General features: G+C 41.3%; 1 protein-coding gene across 2 annotated transcripts in view; it reads right to left on the bottom strand.

Moving 5' to 3' along the window:
* The window catches only part of BTRC (beta-transducin repeat containing E3 ubiquitin protein ligase), a 140,227-nt gene that overhangs the window by 82,823 nt on the left and 30,367 nt on the right, over positions 1 to 27,037 (bottom strand). The window contains exon 2 of one of the 2 annotated variants that reach the window (XM_072131017.1): positions 9,335 to 9,412. The exons of the other annotated variant lie outside the window; for it this stretch is intronic. Within the exon in view, the coding sequence (XP_071987118.1) occupies positions 9,335 to 9,412 (78 nt within the window). The remainder of the gene's footprint in view (positions 1 to 9,334; positions 9,413 to 27,037) is intronic. 2 annotated transcript variants of the gene reach the window in all.

Here is a 27,037-nt window from a genome sequence, read left to right as displayed (position 1 = left end):
TTGTCACGGGAAACATATAACACACTAAAAGCAATTGATCACTGGAGTCTCACACTCGGAGATAAAGATAGTAGAAGAGTGGGGGTCATATACAGCACAGGGGCTATATACCTTCTGTACATCTACTATATAATGATATATTTAGGTTTATGCAATAAACATACAGAAGTAGAAAGAAGAGCAGAAGACCAGATTATGGGGTCCAAGATAACATTAAGAGGCTGAAACTATATATGTACAATGTATTAATGAGACCCAGGCTGTGCAGAGTCCAGAGCAGCACTAGTAGTAAATACCTTAAAGGGCATCTACCACCAGGATGAAGGACTGTATGCAAATGAGCCTGAGGGGCTCCAAACTCCATAGGTATTAATGGTGCCTGGAGCCCCTCCAGCTCATTTGCATACAGTCCTTCATCTTGGTGGTAAAATGTCTTTCAATGGATGAAGAAAGTCTTAATAGTCCAGGAAGCAGGTCCAAAAATATTGTACAAAAACAGGGGATTTAATCCATAAATCGGCAACTTTTTGGCCCCCCAAAAAATAAGTTCACTTTTTTGTACAATATTTTTGGTGTATTGCTGATTAGATAGACTAGATAGAACACCCACAGGACTTTGTTGTCCCCTGCTCCAAGGAAACTCTGGACAGCGTAGGACCAAATTTTCTCTCTTACCCCCACCACCTAGGGATAGTAATATGCATAAAGGAAAAATTATTTCATTTGCGTTACTCAACATTTTACAACCAAAAACACATCGTGTGTAGGTGCTCTCCTAGTTCACCAGGTCCAGCTACAATCCTGGAATATAGACGCATTTTCACAGTCCTATGGCTGCTACTACTAAAAGCACACACAAAGGCATGGTCACAGAGATCTCCAAGAACCCTACCTATATGGACATATATTGTATAGCAAACATATAAAGAATAAATCACATTAAAGATAGTCTACCACCAAGAGGGTGAGTACCATCTATGGCAGGAACTGCCTTATTATTTAGTTTCATGTGCCCTGTTTTTTTTTTTTTGGTTTTTTTTTAAAGCCTGTAATATTATGCAAATGATAGGTGTTAATGGAGCTCTTTAAAAGTCAGGAGCATAGGAAGCTTAGAGGGCTATTCTCATCTGGGCATTTACATTCAGTTTCATTAATCTGCCATAAATAAACATTTCTTCAAATAGATGTTATTAAAAAAAAAAAAAAAAATATGTTCATGTGTGAAGATAATTTCTCATAAATGCAGTCATGTGGTCCCTTAGAAACAAGACTGTCTCCTTGGACACGACCACCTCTGCTGGAGGGAATGCACCAAGAAACAAGAAGTTTCTGAATATTAAATGTCTGGGAGTTACTGCAGGTCCCACAGCCTTCCTGTGGTGATGAACGCTGAAGCCAGGAGGTCAGACAGGGGTCAGTAGTGCATATCTGGCCATTGCTGCCAAAATGTGAGGTGGTCGTATCCAAGGAAGCTATCTTGTTTCTAAGGAACAACATGGCTACATTTATGAGAAACATTTTTTTTTAATAAAATCCAAATTGGAGAAATGTTTACATATGGCAAATGAATTAAAATAAATGTAAATGCCCAGATGGGAAAACCCCTTTAAAGATTAGCAGATCCTGTCAGGGGGAGATTTATCATAAGTCTCTTATGATAAGCACAGTTGCCCAAGGCAACCAATCAGAGCTCAGCTTTCATCTCCCCACAGCTGTTTATAAAATTAAATCTGGGCTCTGATTGGTTTCCTTGAGCAACTAGAACAGTTTTACCTTAGAAACATGATGATAAATCTCCCCCTCAGAGAGACACACATACAGAGATGTACACTCACCGGCCACTTCATCAGGTACACCATGCTAGTAACGGATTGGACCCCCTTTTGCCTTCAGAACTGCCTCTATTCTTCGTGGCATAGATACAAGGTGCTGGAAGCATTCCTCAGAGATTTTGGTCCATATTGACATGATGGCATCACACAGTTGCCGCAGATTTGTCGGCTGCACATCCATGATGCGAATCTCCCTTCCACCACATCCCAAAGATGCTCTATTGGATTGAGATCTGGTGACTGTGGAGGCCATTTGAGTAGAGTGACCTCATTGTCATGTTCAAGAAGCCAATCTGAGATAATTCCAGCTTTATGACATGGTGCATTATCCTGCTGAAAGTAGCCATCAGATGTTACAGGGTACATTGTGGTCATAAAGGGATGGACATGGTCAGCAACAATACTCAGGTAGGCTGTGGCGTTGCAACGATGCTCAATTGGTACCAAGGGTCCCAAAGAGTGCCAAGAAAATATTCCCCACACCATGACACCACCACCACCACCAGCCTGAACCGTTGATACAAGGCAGGATGGATCCATGCTTTCATGTTGTTGACGCCAAATTCTGACCCTACCATCCGAATGTCGCAGCAGAAATCGAGACTCATCGGACCAGGCAACATTTTTCCAATCTTCTACTGTCCAATTTCGATGAGCTTGTGCAAATTGTAGCCTCAGTTTCCTGTTCTTATCTGAAAGGAGTGGCACCCGGTGTGGTCTTCTGCTGCTGTAGCCCATCTGCCTCAAAGTTCGACGTACTGTGCGTTCAGAGATGCTCTTCTGCCTACCTTGGTTGTAACGGGTGGCGATTTGAGTCACTGTTACCTTTCTGCCCAATTCTGCCGAACCAGTCTGCCCATTCTCCTCTGAATTCTGGCATCAACAAGGCATATCCGCCAACAGAACTGCCGCTCACTGGATGTTTTTTCTTTTTCGGACCATTCTCTGTAAACCCTAGAGATGGTTGTGCGTGAAAATCCCAGTAGATCAGCAGTTTCTGAAATACTCAGACCAGCCCTTCTGGCACCAACAACCATGCCACGTTCAAAGGCACTCAAATCACCTTTCTTCCCCATACTGATGCTCGGTTTGAACTGCAGGAGATTGTCTTGACCATGTCTACATACCTAAATGAACTGAGATGCCGCCATGTGATTGGCTGATTAGAAATTAAGTGTTAACGAGCAGTTGGACCGGTGTACCTAATAAAGTGGCTGTTGAGTGAGAGTGTGTGAGTGTATGTATAATATATATATATATATATATATATATATATTTATTTTGTGTATATAAGTGTGTGGTATATTATATATATTTATATATTATAAAGAGATACAGGCGGTCCCCTACTTAAGAACACTCGACTTACATACGACCCATAGTTACAAACGGACCTCTGGATATTGGTAATTTCTTGTACTTTAGTCCTAGGCTACTATAAACAGCTATAACAGTTATCAAATGTGTCTGTAATGAAGCTTTATTAATATTGATTCTTATGACAATCCAACATTTTTTAAATCCTATTGTCACAGAGACCAAAAAAGTTCTGGCTGGGGGTTACAATGATTAAATATACAGTTCCGACTTACATACAAACTCAACTTAAGAACAAACCTACAGACCCTATCTTGTATGTAACCCGGGGACTGCCTGTATATAGATGTTGTAAACATAGATATGAGATATAGTAGATAATTGTGCAATAGATATGAGATACAGTAGATATATGATGTAAAAATGAGATGCATACAGAAAATAGATATAAAATATGCACTATATAGATAGGAGACAGATCTCCACAATATGTATCAATTCTGAATGGTCAAGTATCTCACGGAAAAAAACCCTTACAATAATGTGTATTATTCATCATCATCCCCCCCATGCCCACTAGAGGGCGCACTACTAACACAATACAGGATTACACACAACCATTTCCAGCGGTAAAAGAAAGAACTTTAAAAAGCATAATTAGACAACCAAATAAAACAAGGCCGCGCACATTAACGACTCACTAAATTATCCCAGGTTCTAAGCACAGGCGCATGATTACATAAAATAATAAGCTGCCTGAGTTATAGGACGCCGGCCTACAGAGAGAGAGAGAGGAGAGACACAGCGCTCACACCAAACTCTGAGGAGAAAAACACACCGCAATACAGCCAAAGTCAAAAGGTCAGAAGTAAAAGGTGGAAGGAGGAGAATTCTTGATTTAATAACCCATGACATTGCTCCAGCCGCTCACAAGGTGCTGACAACATGGCAGCTGTTAGCTCCTAGGGACACACGGCCTTGTCTGGCTCTTTAACTCAATGGTCCAGCACCTATAGAATAAACGCAAAGTATCAATGAAGACTTGAATTACGGCTTCCAACACAAACCAAGGGATAGCCCCCTTGTGTGGCTTCACTGCAGGTGAACATCACTACAAAAGAGGAGGAAAGCAGGAGAAAATGGCTTCCCCCCCACTACCCACCAGATGGTCCTCATTAGGGTCTCTGAATAATAAGAAAACGCCAACAAGAGGCGAGACAGGGTTACTTTTTTTTGGCTTCTCTCATGCCTTCAGATGACACCACGGGGGGTTCCCAGTCAGGCAGGACTGATGGTAGAAACCCCTAACTACTTTAAGAAATATAACCCACACTGCATTCAGCGTCCTCTCAATGGCTTCATTATGGAGGGCTACATTGTTAGGATGGTAAGTGGACACGTATACAAAAGCACGGGGAGCGCGCTCACAAAAGGTCGCCATTTATACCGTTACAAATGAGCCCGAGCCAAAACGCTGACAGACCCTATTAGCAAAGAGCAACCGGAATAGCAGAAAACACATTTTCCTCTCAGAAATACACACACTTTTCTAAGGTCATGGGAAGCCATCTTGCTGGGGGGGGGGGGGGTGTTCCTTACGATAATAATGGACACAGAGCGGGAATGTGACATGTAGGAACACGCTGTATTCTGAGCTGTATAAAACACATTATAAAACTTATAATATACTCATTTTATTATTACATATCATATAAGCATTAAACCATGTAGGTATTCCCCATTTCAGATTTGCTTTATTTATCAGGTTTTACACATCAATAGCATAAAAACAAGTCCAACAAACTAAGTAAATCCATTGCTCATCCCCGCGCCGTTTTTCTATACACATTTGTTATAGGACTTATTGCTTGCAACTATGGGTCATGTGGTTTCCCTCTTATCAATGAAACGTGTGACTATGGGGCCGACTTATGTTGCTGTACTGAAGGGATCCAGCTCCCACAGTCACAGCAGGGTGTCCAAAGTTGCACATGTAAAAGGATCAGAGGGGGGCTGAGCGGGAAAGGTCAGCAGTATACTTCGTAATCCTAGTTACAGAATTTTTTATTCCCGTTAACGACATATTGTAAACCCTCCACAAGCTTCGTATACCATGGATGCGGGTCTAGGAGTTATGATATCAAAGAACAGAGTGGAGGGATGCGACACAAACATAAAGGACAACCCCTTTAAGAGGACAATTAGCTTTACTTGGAAACATAACCGGTAAAAGAAAAAGGTGTACAAGTGCTTCACAGAGTCTTGGTGCCTTGTTTCAGGGTAGGACCTTCCCAATCCGCTCTGCTGGATTTGCCCTTCTAGATGGCGGCAAGTTGTATTATAACAACCAATATCAATCTCACAGAGACCGGAAAAAAAAATATTCCAAAATAAAATAAAAATCCCTACTACACTACAATAAATATAGCCATAGGCACCACATTTGCCCAAGACTGTACTTATTATAAATCAAAAGAAAGTTATGGCCCTTAAACCAATAAGTAGGAAAATTCGTTACAAACTGCCTGGTCATTCAAGGCCTGTCACAAAGGGGTTAAAAACAGCAATACTAAAAAAAAAGAAAACAAAAAAAAAAAAAAAAACTTATACATATGTGAATTATACTGTATACAGAATACACACACATGCATGCACACGTATGTATGGGTTTTTTTTTAGTATTGCTGTTTTTAACCCCTTCGTGACAGGCCTTGAATGACCAGGCAGAATAATATACACATCAATACATTATAATCTAAAACTACTACAGGTGCTCAGTTCCTTTATACTTTGGATAACTGGAGCTGTGGGGAGGACAACTTGTACATGTCTGCACTGACTGGGGACTAGATGTATAAAAAGTTATATATCTTCTAAAGAATATGGTGCATTCTTCTATATAATGGGTCCTAAATGGGCATTATCCTAAAATGTTTACAGAAGGTGTCGTCACTCAAGCTGAATTAAGTCCAGTGCCTTTAATCTTCCTGCTCCTGTAAAGAGGATACTGGTTAATGAACAAACAAACACGGAGGAATTAAACTGGAAACAAAAAACTTAAACAAATCTCACCGGCCATAAAAAAAAAAAAAAAAAAAGAGCAAAAGCTGAGATAGCACTTGTACTGAAGGTGGAGGGGGGAGATCAGGCCGCAAATGGGAGCTCATTATTTATCAATAGTAGCAGGGGGTGTAGGAACATCCTACACTGCCACAGCCTTTTCTTAAGCCATTAGAGTGATCAGGAGGGGGCAACATAAACAGCCGCCCTCTGACCCGCTCACTATTGACAGCCATATTCACCGCTTCCACAATGATAGAAGAAGGTCAGCCGCCAAGGGACTGACCACCACAAAAGCTTTACAAAACCCTGATGGTTCCTATTGCCAGGCAGCAAAAACAGATGGCGGGGCAATAAATTTACAGACCTCTATTCATGAGCTTCCTAAGCACTTCACTCCGGGACCTCCACCACTATTAGCTCCATAGACACAAAGAGGGTCAAAATTGTTTTTTTTTTTTCTTGTTGCAATAAATACAATTGATTCAATTAAAAAAAAAAATTTGATAAACTTCAGATTTCTGAGTAAAAGTAGAATTTTCTGTACTATGATATCTACTTACACATCAAGCATTATTATTCATGATGTCCAAAAACATGTCACAATCACAGGCCACAATCCTTCATAGTCATAAAATGTAGAATACCTCTTCCCAACACAATTCACCGGAATTTGGTTGGTCATTTCAATAAACAAACAGCACTTTTGGTTAGACTGTAAAAAAGAAAGTGGGCACATCTATGGTCCACTAGGTTTCTGCATTACTAAATAATTGTATAAAGTACCCATAAGAGCCAATTCCGAGGAATCTTTTTAACTTATTGTTGTGCCATTAAAAAATAAAATTGACAAATTGACAACTTGACATCACCAATAGGGGGGGGGGGGGGTCCATACACACTGGTAGTGTCAAAACAGTGCTGCCAGATTTCCGTTACGAATAATACAAGAAATATAAAAAGGGAAACTCCAGAGTTATTACATAAAGAATACCAAAACCAGTAGAATATTTTGGGCAAAGGAAGGTATCAATACTACCCTCTTTTGTAAAAAATTAAAAAATACAGTCTCGTTTATGCACCCCCCCCCCCCGCCTTCACCATCTTTCTTGGCTTTAACTATGGAACGTTGAACTTTGCAAGGCAGAATCCACTATCAGTGACACATTTAGTGGATACGTGTCTCAGGAATCAGGAGAATGTGGGATGAAAACCCCCCAACTCCCAAAAGTAAATGAAGCACCACTTTGACTGTGCAACAGGTGCTTAATACACTAGGGCTGTAAGGATGGCGATCATGGGCTGCCCTAGGGAAGTCAATGATCAGCAGAACACCCATGTGCAATAATATTGCATTCAAAGGTCCAAATGACTGAACCCTCAGCAGCAGTAACACTAATCCTCTGTCAAAAGGATGGGACAACCGCTTGACGTTACGTTGCGATGCGATGCGATGTAGAGTAGAAAGAAACTCAGTTGACCACCACACTAGAGGCAAGGACATATACACCAATGGTGGCCACTGTTCTGTTACAGGATAAGCACAACAGAAGAATTAGTAGAGATAATAGGCTGAATCTACAAAAGGCAAGTTGCAATGACATCCCATATACAATACAGAAGAAGGGAGAAAAAAAAAAAAAAACTAAAAGGAGAATTTTCATTCCACGAGAAGATCCAAAAACCCAATCACTTATTTTCCAAATGAATCCAATTAGTCCCGCGTGTGACCTGCTAGCCCATCTGTACGCACGGGCCTTAATGTGCGCCGCTCGCTCTCACTTCACTTTGAAGTATGATGCAGATAAATTTAGTTTAATTTCCAGCAGATCTGCCTATCCATTTTCCAAATGAACCATCTGGATCAGCCTATTAAAATTAATTTATAACCTAACACAAAAAAAAAAACATGTTTGTTACTCTCAAACTTGCCAAAACTTATAATTGTTTTTGAGCATTGTGATTAGCGGGAACACATTTTGGGACCCGCATGTGGGATTGTGTGAACAGCCGTGTCTGTTCTAGGTTAAGATTTCCACACTTTTCTGTAGATTTGTTGTATCCTTTATTTTCATACACGTATACAATGAATGGCCATTTTATTGTTGCCTCCCCAACCCCAGGATAACATTGGACGACCTTTTGTTGGGGTATACATAGGTATCAGAAGATATTCAAATCATACACAATTACTTCACCCCCACCACCTTAAATAATGTCCTTTTTTTTCCTTCTGCATAAAAAGTTTTGCCCAAATTAAGGTTTTCTGCTGTTGCAGGGAAAAAAGTGGCCTCTGTCACACCAAATAATTGGAGTGAAACCTGCTAAAATCTACTCCAGCCTGTGGAGTAGGTGCACAAAATTCTAGGGAATATCAAGCCTAACATGGATTGTTTGGTACATCTAACCCCTCCTTCCCCTCATTATCTGGAGCAATGGCTTGGCCGCGTTAACAGAATGATTTGTGACATTCAGCAGTTTAGCAGGAAGGAAAGGAGTATGATAAGAGCCACGGGTAATTTTCTCCCAATACGATGTATGAAAAGTTTATTTTTTTTCAATCAGTGAGTTACGCAAAGTTTGTTCCGTTTGGAGTGCAAAGAGCAACCACAAGGGTTGTGCAGAGGAACAAGTAGTTAGATTCCAAGCCAATCATTATCCCTCATCAAAGGAGCGTCAGAAGGTCTCATTCACAGCTTATGGTTAAAGAACCTCTCCTCTGTCCCCCATAGAGGAGCACAATCACCTGATCTTATGTGTAAGGGGGGTCTTGATGGGAGACTAGATGGAAATCATAACAAAAGGGATTTAAAAAACTTAGCATAAAATGGTCATTAAAACAAAGGTTGACAATTTCCATGCAAATAAAAGAAACCTCATTTTATCTCCCTTAATAATTCTTCAAATTTCACCAATTTCAACCTCAAATTGACCCCAATTTTCTGGTCTATCACTTAGGCCCGTTCCACACTTGCGAGTGTGACGCAATGAACTCACAGCGCACGGATCGAACGGCCCGAACTCTGCACATCGGGACTGAACTGACATGCTGAGTTCACTCCTGGTGTGCAGCGTTTGGGTCGTGCGATCTCCCCAGATCTCTCCCAAGAATGGTGGTGACCTACCTGTCTAAGTGTATTCTTCTCTGGGATAATCTTTCTAGGGGGTTCATCCCGATTACAATCTTCTCTTTCTGAGGCCGTCTGCATGAGGAAAGGAGAGTTAATTCCATATGAAGGATCGTATATGAAAGGGTTACGTCTTACAGAAGGGAGAATTATCCAGAAATAAAACGGTCAGAGGTAAAGAGTGGACACAAAACAACATGGTAGCTGGTACACAAGACGGTTTCGCTCACTTTCAGGTCACTGGGCGTCTTTTTTTTATGTTGTCGCACAGAAAGCCGGCACACTATGGCGTTGGGGTAGTTATTTTCTTGCTCAGCTTGAAAAAAACAAATAAAATGTACCAACAACAGAGACAATGGTTCAGCTATTACACATTCGCAGGATCACGCCCCACTGTTAGCAATTGTTTGAAGCCGGCTAAGAATGGGACCACAGGAAGATACAATTGCCATTAACATGGACCCTTTGTGTCTCGAAGAAGAAAAGAAGAAAAAGTGTATAAAGAAATAGGAGTAAAGCAAAAGCGATCTACAAAGTCTTAATTACATGCAACACAAATCCATCAGTACTTCACGGCAAAGAAGTCGGTCCCCAGCGGCCCCGAGCTCTAGTACAATACTTGCCAATGTCTTTTTGGGAGTGTTAACTGGTTAGTGGCCAAGATACAGTTTGAAGGAATAGTTTCTATATTCACAAAACCAGTAGCCCAGCCTCATCCAACTAATGGCACGTAATACTACATTTCCAAACAGAGAACACAATGGGGCACATTTACTAAGGGTCCGCGGACCGCACAAACGTCGGGTTTCCATTCTGCGATGCATTTAACAAGGGTTTTTGTCGCACGCGATCGGATTGTGTCACAATCGCACCGGCTTTCATGCGACACAAAATCGGGGGCCGGGCTGCCAAACGATTCGACAGATTCGGACAAACCACTGGAATTAACTTTAAAATTGTGTCGGATATAATGCGCTTGCATGCACCGGGAAGAAGAAGGTGAACTCCAGCAGACCTGAGCAGGGAAGCGACACATGCAGGATATCGGGCGCACGCTGTAAGTGGATCTTCAGGGGATCGCACAGGGACGGGTAAGTAAATGTGCCCCATTGTATGGCTTCTTCCAACATCCTTAGACAACACATGCTGATCCACAAGGCTCTGGGTTGTATGCTCAGCCCCAACCCCAATTTGACAGAAGAGAACTTTCTGATCGGTGTGGACCCAATGGAGCATGAGAATAAGGGCTCACTATACCACCAAATTAATAGATCAAATAAATAGATTAATAGAATTAATAGAATGCTGCGGCGAATCACTAAGAGCGCGTGCCATTTGTTGCTTCCCCGCACAGGCCCAACAAAGTTCACCATCTTTTTTGTGGTGCACCTGTAACATAGGGCGTGCAACACAATTTGCACGTTAAATACAGGGATCGACCGAATCAGTCCAACCGACCGGCGGCGCACCCCCTAATTTGTGTCGCATGGAAGCCAGCGCAGCTCCATTACAAGTGGGTCCAGCGCAGCTGCACACAATAGCAGCGCAGACACTTCTGTACAAGGCATTCAGCCTAAAAGAACGTGCCGAGCCCAACAAAAGTACAGCGCAAAGCCCTTAGTAAATGTGCCTCAGTGTATTTACTGGCAGTAAGTGCGCTCGATCTGCCACTCCTCTAGAGGTACAATGGACCCACATTCTTTTCATCCGCTGGGATTAGCCAGTTATAATTTATTCTAAGTGGAACACCCCTTTAAAGAGGACATAGCTGCCATTGCTTCATTTAAATTGGTGTTAATTCTGGTTCTGTTGGAATTTTTACTCTGCCCTCCATTATTCCTTAGCGATCTCTGCCATTAGTTTTGGTAAGCAGTATTACAATGAGGCACTGACAATGCCCACCTGACAGTAGATGTTATAATGTGCACAACCGGTGCCAAAACTAATCAATGGAGGAGCAGCTATTAACCCCTTAACGACATGGCCCATTTTTGTTTTTTCATTTCCATTTTTCACTCCCCACTTCCAAAAATGTATAACCTGTTTATTTTTCCATGTAAAGAGCTGTGCAACGAATTGCACTTCGTAGTGATTATATTGAATATTCCATGCCCTGTACTGGGAAGCTGGAAAAAAATTCTAAATGTACCTGGAAGCTTACTCAACTCAAGAAAGCTCACTAGGGGTGATTATATAAGAATGTTGCTTTAGATGGGGGGCGCAAAATAGCAAAACATTCCAACAATTTTCTGATCTTTTTTCCCTAATACTTTAACTAATTCACTTCAGTGAAGCCAAACTTCAATACCAGGAACAACCTGTGGACTGATATGGAGCAGTCATATGTTTTAAACTCTGGACTAACCTGTTAAAGTTAGGTATATTTGTGAGTATAGAAGAAATGAGTTGGGGTTAGTATTCATGAAATGCTCTGTATACCTCTGGTTATCCCCTAAGTTTGTACAATTCCTTTAAAGAGGGGAACTTGTGCAATACCAATATGATTAGATGGGATCCAACTGTTGGGGATCCCCACTGATCATGAGACAGACCCCAAACTATCACAAGAAGGGTCCCAATTTCACTAATAGTGTATGAATGAAGTGTATGAATGTGCGATTTGCTGCACACTTCAATAGTAAGGGAGCGTCAAAAATTGCTGAGCACAGCGCTTGGCTAGCTCTGGCACTCCCATACTAGTGAATGGGAGTTGCGAGATAGAGTGCTATGCTCAGTAATTTCCTACTATCCTGTAGTATTGAATGGAGCAGCATGACACACTGTAGACCCTTTGCTTCTTACAGGAGCACTACCCCCAGTTGCATGTAATCTGAACGGAAGCCGTTTGAGCGCTAGGCCCCACCCCACCGATCAGATTGTTGTCCCCTCTCCCGTGGACAAGGGATAACAATCAAAGTTGTTACAACCACTTTAAGACCAGAGTACAATGAAATGCAGTTAGCAGATCCTTCTGCATTAAATAAACATTTACACTCTTTGCTTTGACACTTGGCACACAATTTGTGGCATCCAGAAAGCCTACAGATGGGTGCTGAATTATAGCATGGACCAGCCTACAGCCAGCGGTCGTAATCATAAAACATGATTTAGACGTGAGCACGTAGCCACTTTTATATCCTCATTATGCAGTAAGTGACAGCATGTTATGGCACATCACTCTGCAACATATTGTACGCAGCCATCGTCGTCTGCAAACCAACACACATGGATTCCTGCAGTCTGCAACATATTGGCGAAATGTCATAAATAACGGGTTTGTTTCAGAACCGGAACATTGCCACAACCTGCCTGTGGCAAGAGCAATGGTGGTATCTTATCTTAACGTGGCCAGAAAATGACAGAGGTCAACATCGGACCACATGGGTGCAGCTAGGGAGGGTTCACAGATTTTTGGCCTCAAAAGGTAAAAAATATTGATATTATATGGAGTCTTTATATCAGATTGGTGGTGGTACAACAGCCAGCACCCCAGTGTAGTTGTCAGACCAGGTTACTACGTTAGTTTAAACTGAAACGAAGCTGCAGTAACTCAGTTCAGCCTCTAACGGGAAATGGAGCCGTTTGCTTACACAAGATGAAAAATAAATAAATGCTCAGTGCAGACCCATCATTACATCACTGCTGACAATAGATGATATCTATATACAAGTCATTGTACAGAAAGGAGAAAAGCTGTGACATCATCTATTGTCAGTAGTGATGTAATGATGGGTCAGTGTTATTTATATAGAGGTCATTGTACAGGGAGGGGGAGGAGATAAGCTGTGACATCCATTGTCAGTAGTGATGTAATGATGGGTCAGTGTTATCTATATAGAGGTCATTGTACAGGGAGGGGGAGCAGATAAGCTATGACATCTATTGTCATTAGTGATGTAATGATGGGTCAGTGTTATCTATATAGAGGTCATTGTGCAGGGAGGGGGAGGTGATAAGCTGTGACATCATCTATTGTCAGTAGTGATGTAATGATGGGTCAGTTTTATCTATATAGAGGTTATTGTACAGGGAGGGGGAGGGGATAAGTGGTGACATCATCTATTGTCAGTAGTGATGTAATGATGGGTCAGTGTTATCTATATAGAGGTCATTGTGCAGGGAGGGGGAGGTGATAAGCTGTGACATCATCTATTGTCAGTAGTGATGTAATGATGGGTCAGTGTTATCTATATAGAGGTCATTGTACAGGGAGGAGATAAGCTGTGACATCATCTATTGTCAGTAGTGATGTAATGATGGGTCAGTGTTATCTATATAGAGGTCATTGTACAGGGAGGGGGAGGAGATAAGCTGTGACATCATCTATTGTCAGTAGTGATGTAATGATGGGTCAGTGGTATCTATATAGAGGACATTGTACAGGGAGGGGGTACTACTATGTTCGGCAATACATTAAAATTATATCTATATATTTAATTCTCCCTTTAGGAGATGCAAATAATAATCTGAATCTACCTTTGCCAATACTAATCGAAACATAACGTACAAATAAACCTAAGATCTCCCAACACATATAAGAAAATAGAATTTATATGGTAAACCTCTGACGACCCGCCCTTCAGCGCTTTGATACCTCTCTCCGCCAAATGCCACAACATAACCACTAAAAGCGGTTACAGATTTTATCTTAAAAAAGGGAGAGCGCAGCAATAATTTGCCCACCCTTAATTTACATCGATATAGTTTTGCTTTTTATCTAGATCACATTTTTCGCCTTTCCACGGCGTCATTTATACAACATTTAAAAACATTTAAGGAGCCAAGGAGCTGGGTTTTATGGCCGCCAGTATATTTGCATGTATCAGAATCCTTAATCCTATTTGGAGTTGTCAGCGAGGCAGAATGCGAGGCTTGGATAGGAGAATCCCAATCTGGCTGGCAGATGGATAGGTTGGTTATAGCTACAAAACTATATTTTGCCTGAAGGCACAATTCAGTACACTGTTAAAATGATATTAAGCCTCTGTCAAGCTGAATCATTTGGATCTCCTGTATGGAAAAAGGGAAGAAGGGGAAAGCAGAAATATACAACAATATATTCTAAAAACACTCGGAAAGATCATGTACTCCACATACAGTATACACATGAGCATGTGTACAGAACATATAAACATACAAATTACTATATTATATACACACACACAAAGCTGCAATAATTAGGAATCTGAACAATATATGCACACAGACAGGCGCAACAATTACACACATATACACATATGGAATTCATACATGAACATACACAATAAGCAATACATTCGTATGACATCCACATAAGTTGATAATACAAATACACAAATGCATAGCCTTATCCATAATGCACATGATATAGAAATATACAGATACAAAATAATTCACATACTGTATTCACAACACACATACCCATATGATATGGGTAAACATACTATACACACACACCATATAAAAACCATACACAAATTAGACAAATACACATACAAAAAATATACATAATGCATATATATGTGTGTTCTAGTTGCCAACGGCAAGCAATCCGAGCCCAGCTTTCATACCTCCATAGTTTTTTTAATATAATATATATATATATATATACATACATATATACACACACACATACATACATACACAAATACAGTATAAACATACATGCACACATCTAGGCAAAAAGTATGCAGGCACATAATGATAGAGTGCAAAGTATACACACAAAAACAGTACATACAAGACACAACATATTATGTATATACAGAAGATACACACACACTACAAATAGTGTATACATAATAAACTGACAATACAGATGCACATACAATATATAGCATACACACATACAATACACAACATATACACAATACATATGCAATATACTAAAATATATACACAATACTCAAACCATAGGTACACACGATATAAAAAACAATACATATCCCATACACACAGAATATACTACCAGAATTATAAGGACATAGACATACGCAGATGGTATGAATGTGCTATAGACACTGATACACACAGAGGATACAGATGCACACACACATACAGGCAGGGATGTAGCAGCACCTCTTTTATACCCGGGGTCTGTGCTGCTGGAGCACATTGTAGATGCTAATATAATCATTCTCTCTCCTGAGACATTAGCAAATAATCAAATGAAAAAAACCAGGATCATAATTTACTGAGATTCGGGCGACTCTCTATGCAAATTCGACTTGTTATTGCCGCTGCCTCGTTAATCTATCTGAATGCCTTTGACAAACTCCTTTGATTTATTAAGTCGTGACAAGTCCAATGTGTGTATATTCTGTTAGATTGACATTATCATTAAGGGTGGGTGGACTGCGAGCACATGAATGGCGGATATTAGGGGCTGGTGTCTGCTGCACAACAGCTGAGCTGCTCCTCAGCACAAAGCCCCCGAGCGCCAGGCTCGTCCTATCTCGCCAGCCATTCATCATCTCGATGTTAATTGGCCCAGGCTTTAAGCAAATTTTCAACACGATTTAAAGGCCCGGTGACGCTGATTACTGACCCTCTTCCATACGGTGTCTATTGATTAACCTGACAAAGATGAGGATCTCAGCGAGGAGGCCTCAACCCAGCAAAACAGTGGGTGAGGGGAATAAAGATCTATCACCGGACGCGCCACGTCATAGCATTTATCACCACGTCTCATAACGTGAGGGTCAAATCCCAAATCTACTCTCGCCAGTGGCGTGCGGAGTGTCCTGTGTAATCGCTTCAGAAGAGATGGAATAGGACGTCTCTGTGTGCACTGAGCTTTAACCTTTACTTAGGGATAAGGGTGATGTCACACAAGGCGTTTTTGGACCGTTTTTAAGCACGCGTTTTCAGTCCGTTTAAAAACGCATGCGTTTATTAACAGTTTTTCCCAATTATCTTAATAGATATATAGGTTGTAAGCAGCCAAACGCATGGCAAATGGTCAAAAACTGATGACTTTTTAAACAGACTGAAAACGCATGCTTAAAAAACTGACCAAAAACGCCACGTGTGGCATCACCCTTACTCCCGCGCCGTAAAACAAAAGTGGTGGCCATCATACTTCTATATTTTTTCTAAATAGAGCCTTATACACAGGATGTGTTCACATGTTCATTTTATTAGATGCACTTTTCGATGTCCAAACAAGGACTGAAAAGAAAAGAAAGTAGGAGCAGCAGTTTCTTTCAATGATATCATTATGATCCCAGAGAAGATAAACCAGGGACCATGACAATAGTAATATTCTTTTGCTTGTTATCCATGACCTACTTCCTTATAAAATCAACTTTTAAAATGATGCTAATGAGCCTGAAGGCCTCTCGGGGGTGTTAACAGAGCCCCTCTGTACTGTAGCTTCACAGGCTGTTACACTTTGCAAGGAGCACCTAAAAGTCCCACTGTGTGCTGAAACTTCCTGTGCTGTAGCGACGTTACATCAGGCACAGGGAGGAGGGCAGTCTGGGGGGAGTAGGTGACATTGTAGCAGCCTGTGAAGCTACAGCACGGAGGGGCTCTGGTAACGGTCAGCATCCCCAGGAGCCCTTCAGCAACATTTTAAAAGTTGATTTTAGAATTAAGGAGACCCCAACAAATATACGCTTACTATAGTCACAGTGCCTGGATCTATGAGTAAGCAAAACTTTATAGAGATTTTAGCAGTTTTCCTCTTCCTATGAGCATTGCTCATCACCATCTTTAGCTATTCAGCAAATAATCTCTCCGGTGCCCCACGTATGCACATATTTTCTTCTTTCTAGGCTAATGGCAATCATTTGGAATGGGGGCATCGTGGAAAGAAGTAAAATGGCTCCACTTAGTAGTCACAGCCACGCTCATAGTATACACAGAGAAGTCAATTTGTATTAAAGTATATCTACCACCAGGATTATGAATTATAAACCAAGCACACTTACATACTGGTGTGTGCCCCCTCTGGCAGGATCTGCTCTTCTTTTAGCCTCCTATGCCCTTATTTTTACAAAAAAAGATTGCAAACAAGCCGGAAGAGCTCTGGGATCAATTAACTATGGACCCGGAGCTGCTCAGACTCATTTGCATAATTTTAAAAGACTGTTTTTTGTCAAAAGAATGGCATAAGAAACTAAAAAAGAGGAGTGGATCCTGCCAGAGGCGGCACACACCAGTCTAGAAGTGCGCTTAAGATTTAGAAGGAATTTTCTCTAAAAATGACAGGTAGGTAGGAAACAACAAAAGCTTGTCTACAAAGTCTATAAAGCACTGGACACAATGCTTTTTTAATATTTGGAGTGATTTGGGAGGTGGTAGACACCCTTTAAAAGGAAATCTACCATATGGAAGGAGATCCAGTGGTATATTCCCATATAAAAACACTTTATAGATGACGCTGCCCTGTGAAATCTTCCACGGGACCTACTTCGATAAGTAGAATCCAGATCGTAGATTCCCTTAAAGCCCAGCGTCATTGTCCTGTGAACGGCCAACGAGCAAATAGTCGTGGATCAGGCAACCATAAACAATATCCTATATACAGATGCAAGATTATTGGCAGCACATTGCACGGTGTAAGCAGGGGTGTGCTGCTGATAACCGGTCCAGGTGAACAGACAAGGTCCAATCACATAGAGATCGTACCGGAAGCAAAAGAAAAGCACAACAAGTAATACAAAACTACACAAAAGGAAAAACCACAATATTGAAAAAGAATTTAAAAAAAAAAAAAAAAAAAAAAAAAAACACTTTCAACAATGTGGCCTGTGTGACCGAGATGAACTGTAGAAAACCTCTCAGAACGGTTACATTGTGAAAAATAAACTATTAAGGGAACAACTACAGGAATTTATGTGCAGGTAATTACAGAAAATGAGCTTATTTTTTTAATGCCATAGATGTAGGCTTTAATTTTCTGAACTGTACTAAAAATGATTTGTGATCTGTTTGCCGCAGGTTCCAGCCCCGTATCTGTGCGCTAATTATCACCAATGTTCTCCAATGTATCAAAATAGTAAAAATTAATTGTTCCACGTTATAAATAATCAACTAACGCTAAGCTCAGCAATGGCTCCGGCTGCAGATTTGTTTCAATGAGGATGAGAAGAGAAAAAAAAAAAAAAAAAAAGCCTCGGTAGACAGAAGAGTCTAATTACTTTTATGTAAAGACCCGGCTCCAATATACAACTTAAATGAGCGTTTTACAAAAAGTCCATTATTTATTTATCTGGTTACTATGACTAATAATCTAGGGCTCAAAAGTTGGGTGAGAATCTCCCCAAAATGTGATTAATAAGATGCTCCTTAAATGACTCCAGAAACACTGATCTCATTTAAAATAACAATTTTCATCTTTGCTATTTAATATTTAAAACCTGGTTTCCGGGTTTATTAATATAATTTACTTTCTACGTTGTAGAAACTGTAAGGCGTAAAAGAACATAGACTACATTTTCAGCACGGCTTTATATATTATTCTTCTTCATTACTCCCCAACGATTTATATCTATCAATCTACCACAAATAAGCGCTAATTCACACCCATGTTGGCGCTTTCCGTTAGGCTCTCAGCTTAAGAAGAGCCCAACAGAAACTAAAAACTGAAGATCTTCCATTCCCCAAAGACTCATTCAGCATTAAAGGTGTTGGCCACTTTTTTTTTTTACATATGTTTACTGCTTGTACCTTTACTGCCCTGTAGATAAACCCTAAATGTTCCAGTGATTAAACAGTCCTGCTACTTACTCTCTAACTATTTGCAAATCTCCCATGCTTCTTCGTTTAGTAGAAAACCCAAATCTCATTCGGAAGTATAGGATCTTCTCCAAACAGGCTCCTTTTTAAAGAGGTTTTGATTGAAATATTGCAACGCGTTTCGGCTCCGGATTCGAGCCTTTGTCAGGCATAAAATACACAGCAATACAGCTTTTTTTAAAATAACCTATTGTAACCGGAAGGAATCCCGATCTCACGTGTTCATGATCACCATCCGGATATTCGAATTACATAGAATACGTAGGGTCTTAAAAGAATAAAACGATAATTCATCAAACTCATATTCAAGCGGTAGAAAACCTAAAATAAGTTAATATGCATTTAACACAGTGGCAGACGGCATGAGGACAGCATAGAGCAGTTAGAGGGAGGAAAATGTAGAGGGCAGCAAGTTGAAAACAGAGAATGGCTGAAGCTTTCAAAATGTGGCAAAGAAACCGGTACATATACATGCATAGACATATCTAATAGAAAACCCCCTTTAAAAGCATAAAAAAAATTAAGCTGCCTATTGTGCTATTTTACCGCAATTGATAACGAAATGTGTAATGGAACCAGCCAGAGGAAGACGAGAACTTAGCCCAAGAAAGTGTACCGGATACACGATCTAAGAGATTCTTGGATTAAAAATCTGAGAATGGCGATGTCCCCTTCCATTCTCCAGCTGACCCGTTGGGGAGTTTGGTGTTGTATCCTCACCAATCTGATGATATTGATGACCTATCTTTAGTTTGCAGTGGTCCTGACAGTTGGGATTCCCACAGATCAACGGTTACGTAAAGCACAACTCCGAGGTGGCTCTGCACACTTGCCAGGCTCTTAGCAGTGGCCTCCTGTTATTGGCCAAGTGCCATGTTTAACTTTTCCTAAGGAGTCTGGAGACCAACAGGAAGTGGAGTTTAAAGGAGATCTGGAGTGCTCCTACAGAGCAGGAAGTAGAGTTTTCTTATGTTACCGACTCCCGGTAGACCGCCTTTCACTCTAATTCTACTTTGGCTTAAAACCCTTCAACAACAAATTAAAATGATACTGAAGGAAAAGTAGACGGGACACTAGGCCTCGAGTCTATCGGCTCTGCATTTGTCTCAATACAATTTAATACTCTCTGTCTGCAGCCAGTCCAGGCTGGAGGGGGGGGGTGTTGGGGGGAGTTTGGAGACTGCCTACTGTGCCCTTCAATGGAGTGACAGGCAAACTAATCCCGAAAATATCTGCTTCCAACAACACAACAGTATCTGTCATATCTTCACTTCTGAGAACATTTCCATACGTGTGAATGATATTGGCAGCTCTTTTACGAGACGAGTAGGTTCAGTTCTCGGAGTTAATCTATAGTCCTCTTGTTTCCCATTACAAAAAGATCTGCACAAAGCAAAACTACCCAGCGTGTATTATATGGCCCAGAGACGGGATTTATTGCCCCGCTGCTAAGTGGCACCCTATGTTTAAGCTAAAGCTCCTTGTTTGCTGTCATCACAGCTGCAGTTGCCAAGAACGGTTAAAGTGGTGGCATCAAGTTGCGGCAGACAATACTTCCTGGACATTGGCAGGACTCGCACTTTCACAGTCATTTCATTAAAATGTCAGTAATGGACCGGGGGCATTTACTACCAGGGCAACGTTGTTCTGTAATTGGAAAGTATCATGCACTGAAAAATAAAACCGCTCTCATGTATTTGCACACTTGCCAAGATGCAAAAACAATTTCCAGAGGCCCCTTCACTCTGGGCAGGTGAATACAAAGTTGTATATGGAGATGCCAAAGACTAAAAGATGCCCTTTACTAGCAAATTTGACCTCGGAAAAAAAAAAAAAATCTAATTATTTAATGAAAATAAAGTAACTGTGAAAAGAGGCTTCAATAAAAGTCTATTGCCGTTTTGAGTTTACAGCCGCAGTGTAGATTTATGCGTTTCTATCGTTACAGGCTGCCGAATCCTCAAGTCATGCTTCTGTCCAGCCCTCCCAAACCAAAAGTTGTGTATCAGTTTTGTGGTGCATCGATCTTTTAAGCCATCATCCACCCAGCAGAATGGGGCAGGTTGTGATGTGTAACACAAAAGGGGCGTGGTCTTCGAAAAGGGGAAGTCGTTTCACTGAGAAAAAGTCTGGGTGGTTTTTTTTTTTTTACATAAAATAGACCAACTAATAGATGGAGCAAAGCACAACTAGACAGGCGACTACGAGATGTATCATCCAGCATCAGACACAGTGAAATCTGGCACAACACAAGACCAACTCTGGACTGTTCTACTTTGCAAAACTTTGGATAAATACCCGCAAAATCTGGCCAATAGGCAAGTACAGTGAAAGGAGGTGTACCAGTTTTCCTAAAATATATCACCTTTCATTGGGATATGCCTAGGTGCTCATTGCCACCAATTGTCTGCGTGCCTTTGTCACACTGGTGGGCGGAGACTTACCTGGTGCTACTCCCTACCCCCCCATAGACTTCTATGATACATAATCTGACATCTCAGTTAGCATCTCTTGACTGAATAGCAAGATAGACATCTAGAGAAATGTATTTTCAGGTAGAAATCTTAAAAGCATAAATGAAAAACTGATAAAAGGCTTTGTTTTTCGCTGATAAGATATGTTCTAAAATTTCTTGTAGTGACTTGATTTATGCTAATTTTTTGCAAGGTTGGTGATAAATTAATAAAATCATAGAATCTGCTAATAAAAGATAACATGTAACAGATTTTAAAACCTATTTTCTTAATTATTTTGGGGAGTCCATGACAAGTATAGACCTCATTAGAAAAATAACCTGCTGACATTAGGGCACTATGTACAATCTGCACGGTTCCTCCTGCTCTATAACATGCTGCCTGCAGATAGGACACTATGTATAATCTGCTCAGCTCCTCCTGCTTTACAAAATGCTGCCTGGTGAAAGCACACTTATTTACAATCTGCACAGCTCCTCCTGCTATATAACATGCTGCTTACAGACAGAGCAGCATGTAACCTCTGGTTGATAGATTAAGGTGTCTGCAGCTCAGCAGGAAAAGATGCAATCAAAGTACAGATGAAGTTAACACCTGGATTTAGTGATGCATCAGGTTTCAGCCTGGAACTCGGACCTTCATCTGGCAATCTTGAAGACGGGACGCAATCTGCACAGCTCCTCCAGCTCTAGAACATACCGACTACAAATAGGACACTGTAGAATCTGCTCAGCTCCTCCTGCTCTATAACATCCTGCCTACAAATAGGACAGTGTAGAACCTGCTTAGTTCCTCCTGTCGATAGGACGCATTGCTCAGCTCCTCCTGCTCTATAACATGCTGCCTGCAGATTGGACACTATGTACAATTTGCTCTGCTCCTCCTCCGATAGACCATGCTGCCTGCACAGCAGGACAATCTGCTCATCTCCCTTTTTGAAATTGCTGTACAATCTACTGGCAGAATATTATAGAGCAATATACCCCATGACAACTTCTCCTTCCCATCCTGCTTTACAGATAGATTACCCACGTAATATAGTAATAAATGTGAATATTCCATTAGCAAATACAATATCTAAAAAAGAAGCAAAAATCAAAGCCCCATAAACCACTGTAGTTACATCATACAATTGATTATTCCTTGGGTAAACCCGGAATGGAAGATGACACCATCAATCTGCTTTTAATGCAGAGGGATAATAAGATACATTACGGAGATGCTCCTTGACGCTGGTGTAGATTTACTAGAAATTCAAAGAAAAAAAAAAAAAAAATGAATTCCGGATAATTTAGTTAACTTTCAGAAGAGAGAGGGTAGCATTTATTTAAATGCTCATTTCTTCCCCCCTAAAGTGAATGAATTTTCCTCACCAAGACATTCAGGGCAGTGACCCAGCAAATGCATAGAGAAAGTAATCTTCCATCTCAGTGCCACATCACAATTCCTGCTCAGTATTCTCGGGGAGATATTTCAATCAGCTCTATGTGTAAGTGACAGCGCAGCCCATTGCTGGGTTAATTAAACACTTGACTTTAACACCCTCCCCATCATTAAGCGAATAAAAACAGATAATTCAGCCTGCTCCTCATCTGCGGGGTACACAACACACATGTCAAAATTAAGTGAGTCCCAGCCTCCCGGGAGGGTCGCCCGGAGTTAATCAGTTTAAATCTTATCTGGTTTATCAATTATTCTATTGATTAAAGCGAGATGATTCCGCAGAAGCCGCTTTGCCACATGGGATGTTGGGGGGGAGGGGGGGGGGGGATGACAGCAATCCGAGGACAACAAATCAGAGACGGTCTCGAGTGATTGAAACATGTAATAAGGTAATAACCTCCGATAATGACGAGCCCGGCGGAGTACCCTCCACGTATGTAACCGTTGTGATTAGTAAAAAATTAAGTCGGTAATAATTCAGATTGCGCGCCGCAGTCTGCTGACATTTTACAGAAGGAGAAATATAATTTTAGGTGAAGGATATCTACTCGGATGTTGGCATCAGTGATTTTGCTAGTTTATATGTAAATTGAGCTATTACAAAGTGTACCGTGATATATGTAATCCTCGCGCCTTCCACCGCTGACTAATCACGTAGCCGCACTTTATGGAACCCAACTGACAAATGCACCCGGGATAGGGATTTTTCATCCGAGTTTCAAGAAATCGGTGGCGGGCAGGAGGTGCCATTTCCCCCCCCCCCCCGGCCGGTAGTAAAATAAGTAGCTAATACTCACCTACTCAATCCGAAGCCATCCCTACCGGAAATGCAGCAAGGACATTACGTTCAACATCCACGTGGCCACCGTACCAGATGCTGACATGTCCCGTTCCTCTGCCGAGAAGAGACATTGGCTGTAGCTCTCAAAGAAATTATGTAACCGCTGCCACCGTGAGCCGGACATCAGCAGGACCTAATGGCAGCAGGACTCGGGACTTCCTATGATATCCAGTGTCCTGCTAACTTCCGGAGGATGGAGGGGCCTTGTCATGGGAGTGGTTATCATTTACATACACTAATGACTGCACAGCCCCCCCCCCCCAATCTGCTAGAAGCCAGCAGGACACGGGACATGAAAAGAAGTCTTGAGACCTACTATTGGCAGGTCTTGTGACCTGTGGCTCCCAAAGGCTACAAACTTACTGAAGTAAGTAGAATATGGGAGACCCTATTAGGGTCTTGTACTTACTCTAAAGTTTGTTATTAGTGGACAACCCCTTAAAGCCAATAGCTGTCTCAGGCTAGGGCACACAACTGCGTGCTTCACATGAGCCACAAACTGGGGGAAGTTTGCGGCCCATTGGAGATGGGAGGAGGAAGCTCTCCTGACTATAGATGAGCAGATCTTGGGTTCAGCATCCTCGGTTTAGAGGCTCCACCTCACCCGTACATGTTGCTTGATGGGCTGCAGAGCAGAAAAATCAGGCAGCTTTATGCCCCAGGCAACGAGGCATGGATGCGATTGGCCTGATGGACACACATGGCCAGGAATAGGATCGGCTTTGTTCTACCAACTCACGGTAGTTCAGGGTTGTGTAAATAAGATCTAGGCCAAGTTAATTTCTCCATCAGGGGAAACCAAAAAGGTGAACAGAAGTCCTTCAATTCACCATACAATTCAATAGACCTTCCTTTATCAAGAGTGGAAAAAGAGGGGGAAGCTGTGAAACACGGGTGTCAACATAGACTTAGGCCTCATGTGCATACCGGGTGCCGAAACAGACCCCCATTTGTGGGCCCCATTTCCGCCAGGCGGGGATATATTTTAGTCGTGGACATGAGGCCTTAAGCATCTAATTTTTTTTTTTTTTTAGTTATGTGCCACAGGCTCAGAAGTCACCGTTGAGGCCGATGATTAGTTCAGCATCTGCAGATATCATAAGAATGTCACTGCTGCCACCAAAGAGGAAAGTTTACATTTTTAAAAGTTAGCATTTTGACAAGATGACCCCTTTAAAATTCTACTATGAGGGGGATGATGCCCACATATGTATTACTAACCACATACTAGCTCCGCATATTGACCCCCAATACTGGGCTCTTTAAATACATAAAGGAAGGCTGATACAATGTATCTGTATACACGTCACATCTTTAACTAAACGCAAAGAGAGCGCTGACAAGTCACCAGGCGTGTGTAAAGCGAGTACAAAGGCCAGACGTTCTTAGAAAGTCTAGCAGTTCATTAGCATGCCGGATTGTACGTGCACCACTAGAAACAATGAGGGTGCGCGTCCTAATTGTATTCAGCGGAAGAGGTTTGTTCTCTGCAGCTGTTTTGTGCTTGCAGTGGATTTTGTGTAATCAGCACATCATCATAAATACTTGGGCTGCATCCCTCGGGGGGCCTGTCACTGCTTAATTTACAGAACAACCTGGCCAATGTGAATGTGAACACTACAGCAGAACCTCAAAGTAACCATACTGTCACAAAGAGCTGGAGAACTACACGTCTAAGACGTCATCAGACAACACGGGGCCGCAGCCATCAGGCTCCTGGAACACCAACTATCCCCAAGAAGGGAAGTACAACAAGGCTACAAGAACAGAGAATTTTTATATTAAATTTATATCATGGCTGGATCAATGAAGTCCATGTTATTGGAGCAGAAAAACCCTTGAAAATATATGAAAGACTAGGGGTGGCAAAAGAAATCCAGAACATGTACCGCTAGCGCTGTGCTTATGCCACAATAGGTTACGGGGTTGGTCTCGGCCCGATCATGTGTGCATTTCATGGAAACGCGTGGCATCGGTAACCAGAACCCGGGGTCCTGCATTAAAACAATGTGATATTGGAGACCTGATAGGATATCAATATTTACAGCCTGGAAAGCCATTAAAGGGGTTGTCCACTTTGAGCACATAATTGATATGGTTTGTGTATTTAAAAGTTATACAATTTTCCAATATACTTTGTATCAATTCCTCACAGCTTAACCTCTACACGCACCAGGACAAACCATACATCTTGGTGCTGTGGGGGGTGTATGAAGAGAGCACACGAGCTGCGCCCTCTCCGTACACGGTGGGTGGCAGCTGTATAATACATTAAATGAATCGATACGTGGCACCTAATAATAATAATTCTTTATTGGATGGCCATGTTGGATGGCCGATCGCCGCCCCCTGTGATGTCATCTGAGGATGTTGATTGGTTGGCATCCATGGCAACTTATAGTCTTATAGAGACCCATAGGCTTACCATGTGTAATGATATCCAATAGCCTGCAGATGGCAATTCTATTAGATATCATCAAAACTGCTATACACTGCAATACAAAAGTTGCATTATATAGTACCCTAGAGGGTCTTAAATAAGAAAAAATTACCCCCCTTATTGCCACCTCCCAAAATGCCTGTTCTATCAAAACAGAAAAAAAAAAAGTTTGAATACCAAAAAAAAAAAAAAAAAAAAAAAAAATTTACCCAAATTGAAATAGTTTAATACGCCAGTTCGTACTGCAAAAAAATGGCACCTTGCATAGGTCCATACACCAAAGGTAATTTGGCAAAACATCAAATATTTTTTGTACAAAAGATTAACTTTTTTTTTTTTTAAATCTAATATAATTTGGTATTCCTGTGATCGAATCAACCCAAAGATTAAAGAGGTGGTGTCATTTGGAGCACAGAATGAAAGCCATAAAAACAGAGACCACAAGAAAATGCTGTGTTTTTGTTTTTGTCGATTTCACTGCACTTGTAATATTTTTCCAGTATGGTATACTAAATAGCACCACTAAAAAGTACAAATCTGTCCTCTACACAGCTGAACTGCAATGGGGGGCATCCATTTTTATTTTTTTATTGGACACTAAGCCAATTAATAGGAGGTACCAATTTCGATTAAACAGTGACGTCGCATCATTAAACTAAGAAATTTGGCACATTTTAGGAGGTCTCATCCATGAAGTTCTCAGTTTATGGCATATTTTGTGTACTCTGAATGGCATTGGTTAAAAGGGGTTGGCCACTAATCCTGAACTTTAAAGACCC

The sequence above is a fragment of the Engystomops pustulosus genome, chromosome 11 (genome assembly GCF_040894005.1).
Source record: "Engystomops pustulosus chromosome 11, aEngPut4.maternal, whole genome shotgun sequence".
In the NCBI taxonomy this organism is placed as follows: Eukaryota; Metazoa; Chordata; class Amphibia; order Anura; family Leptodactylidae; genus Engystomops; species Engystomops pustulosus.
This window is presented reverse-complemented; position numbering and strand designations above follow the sequence as displayed.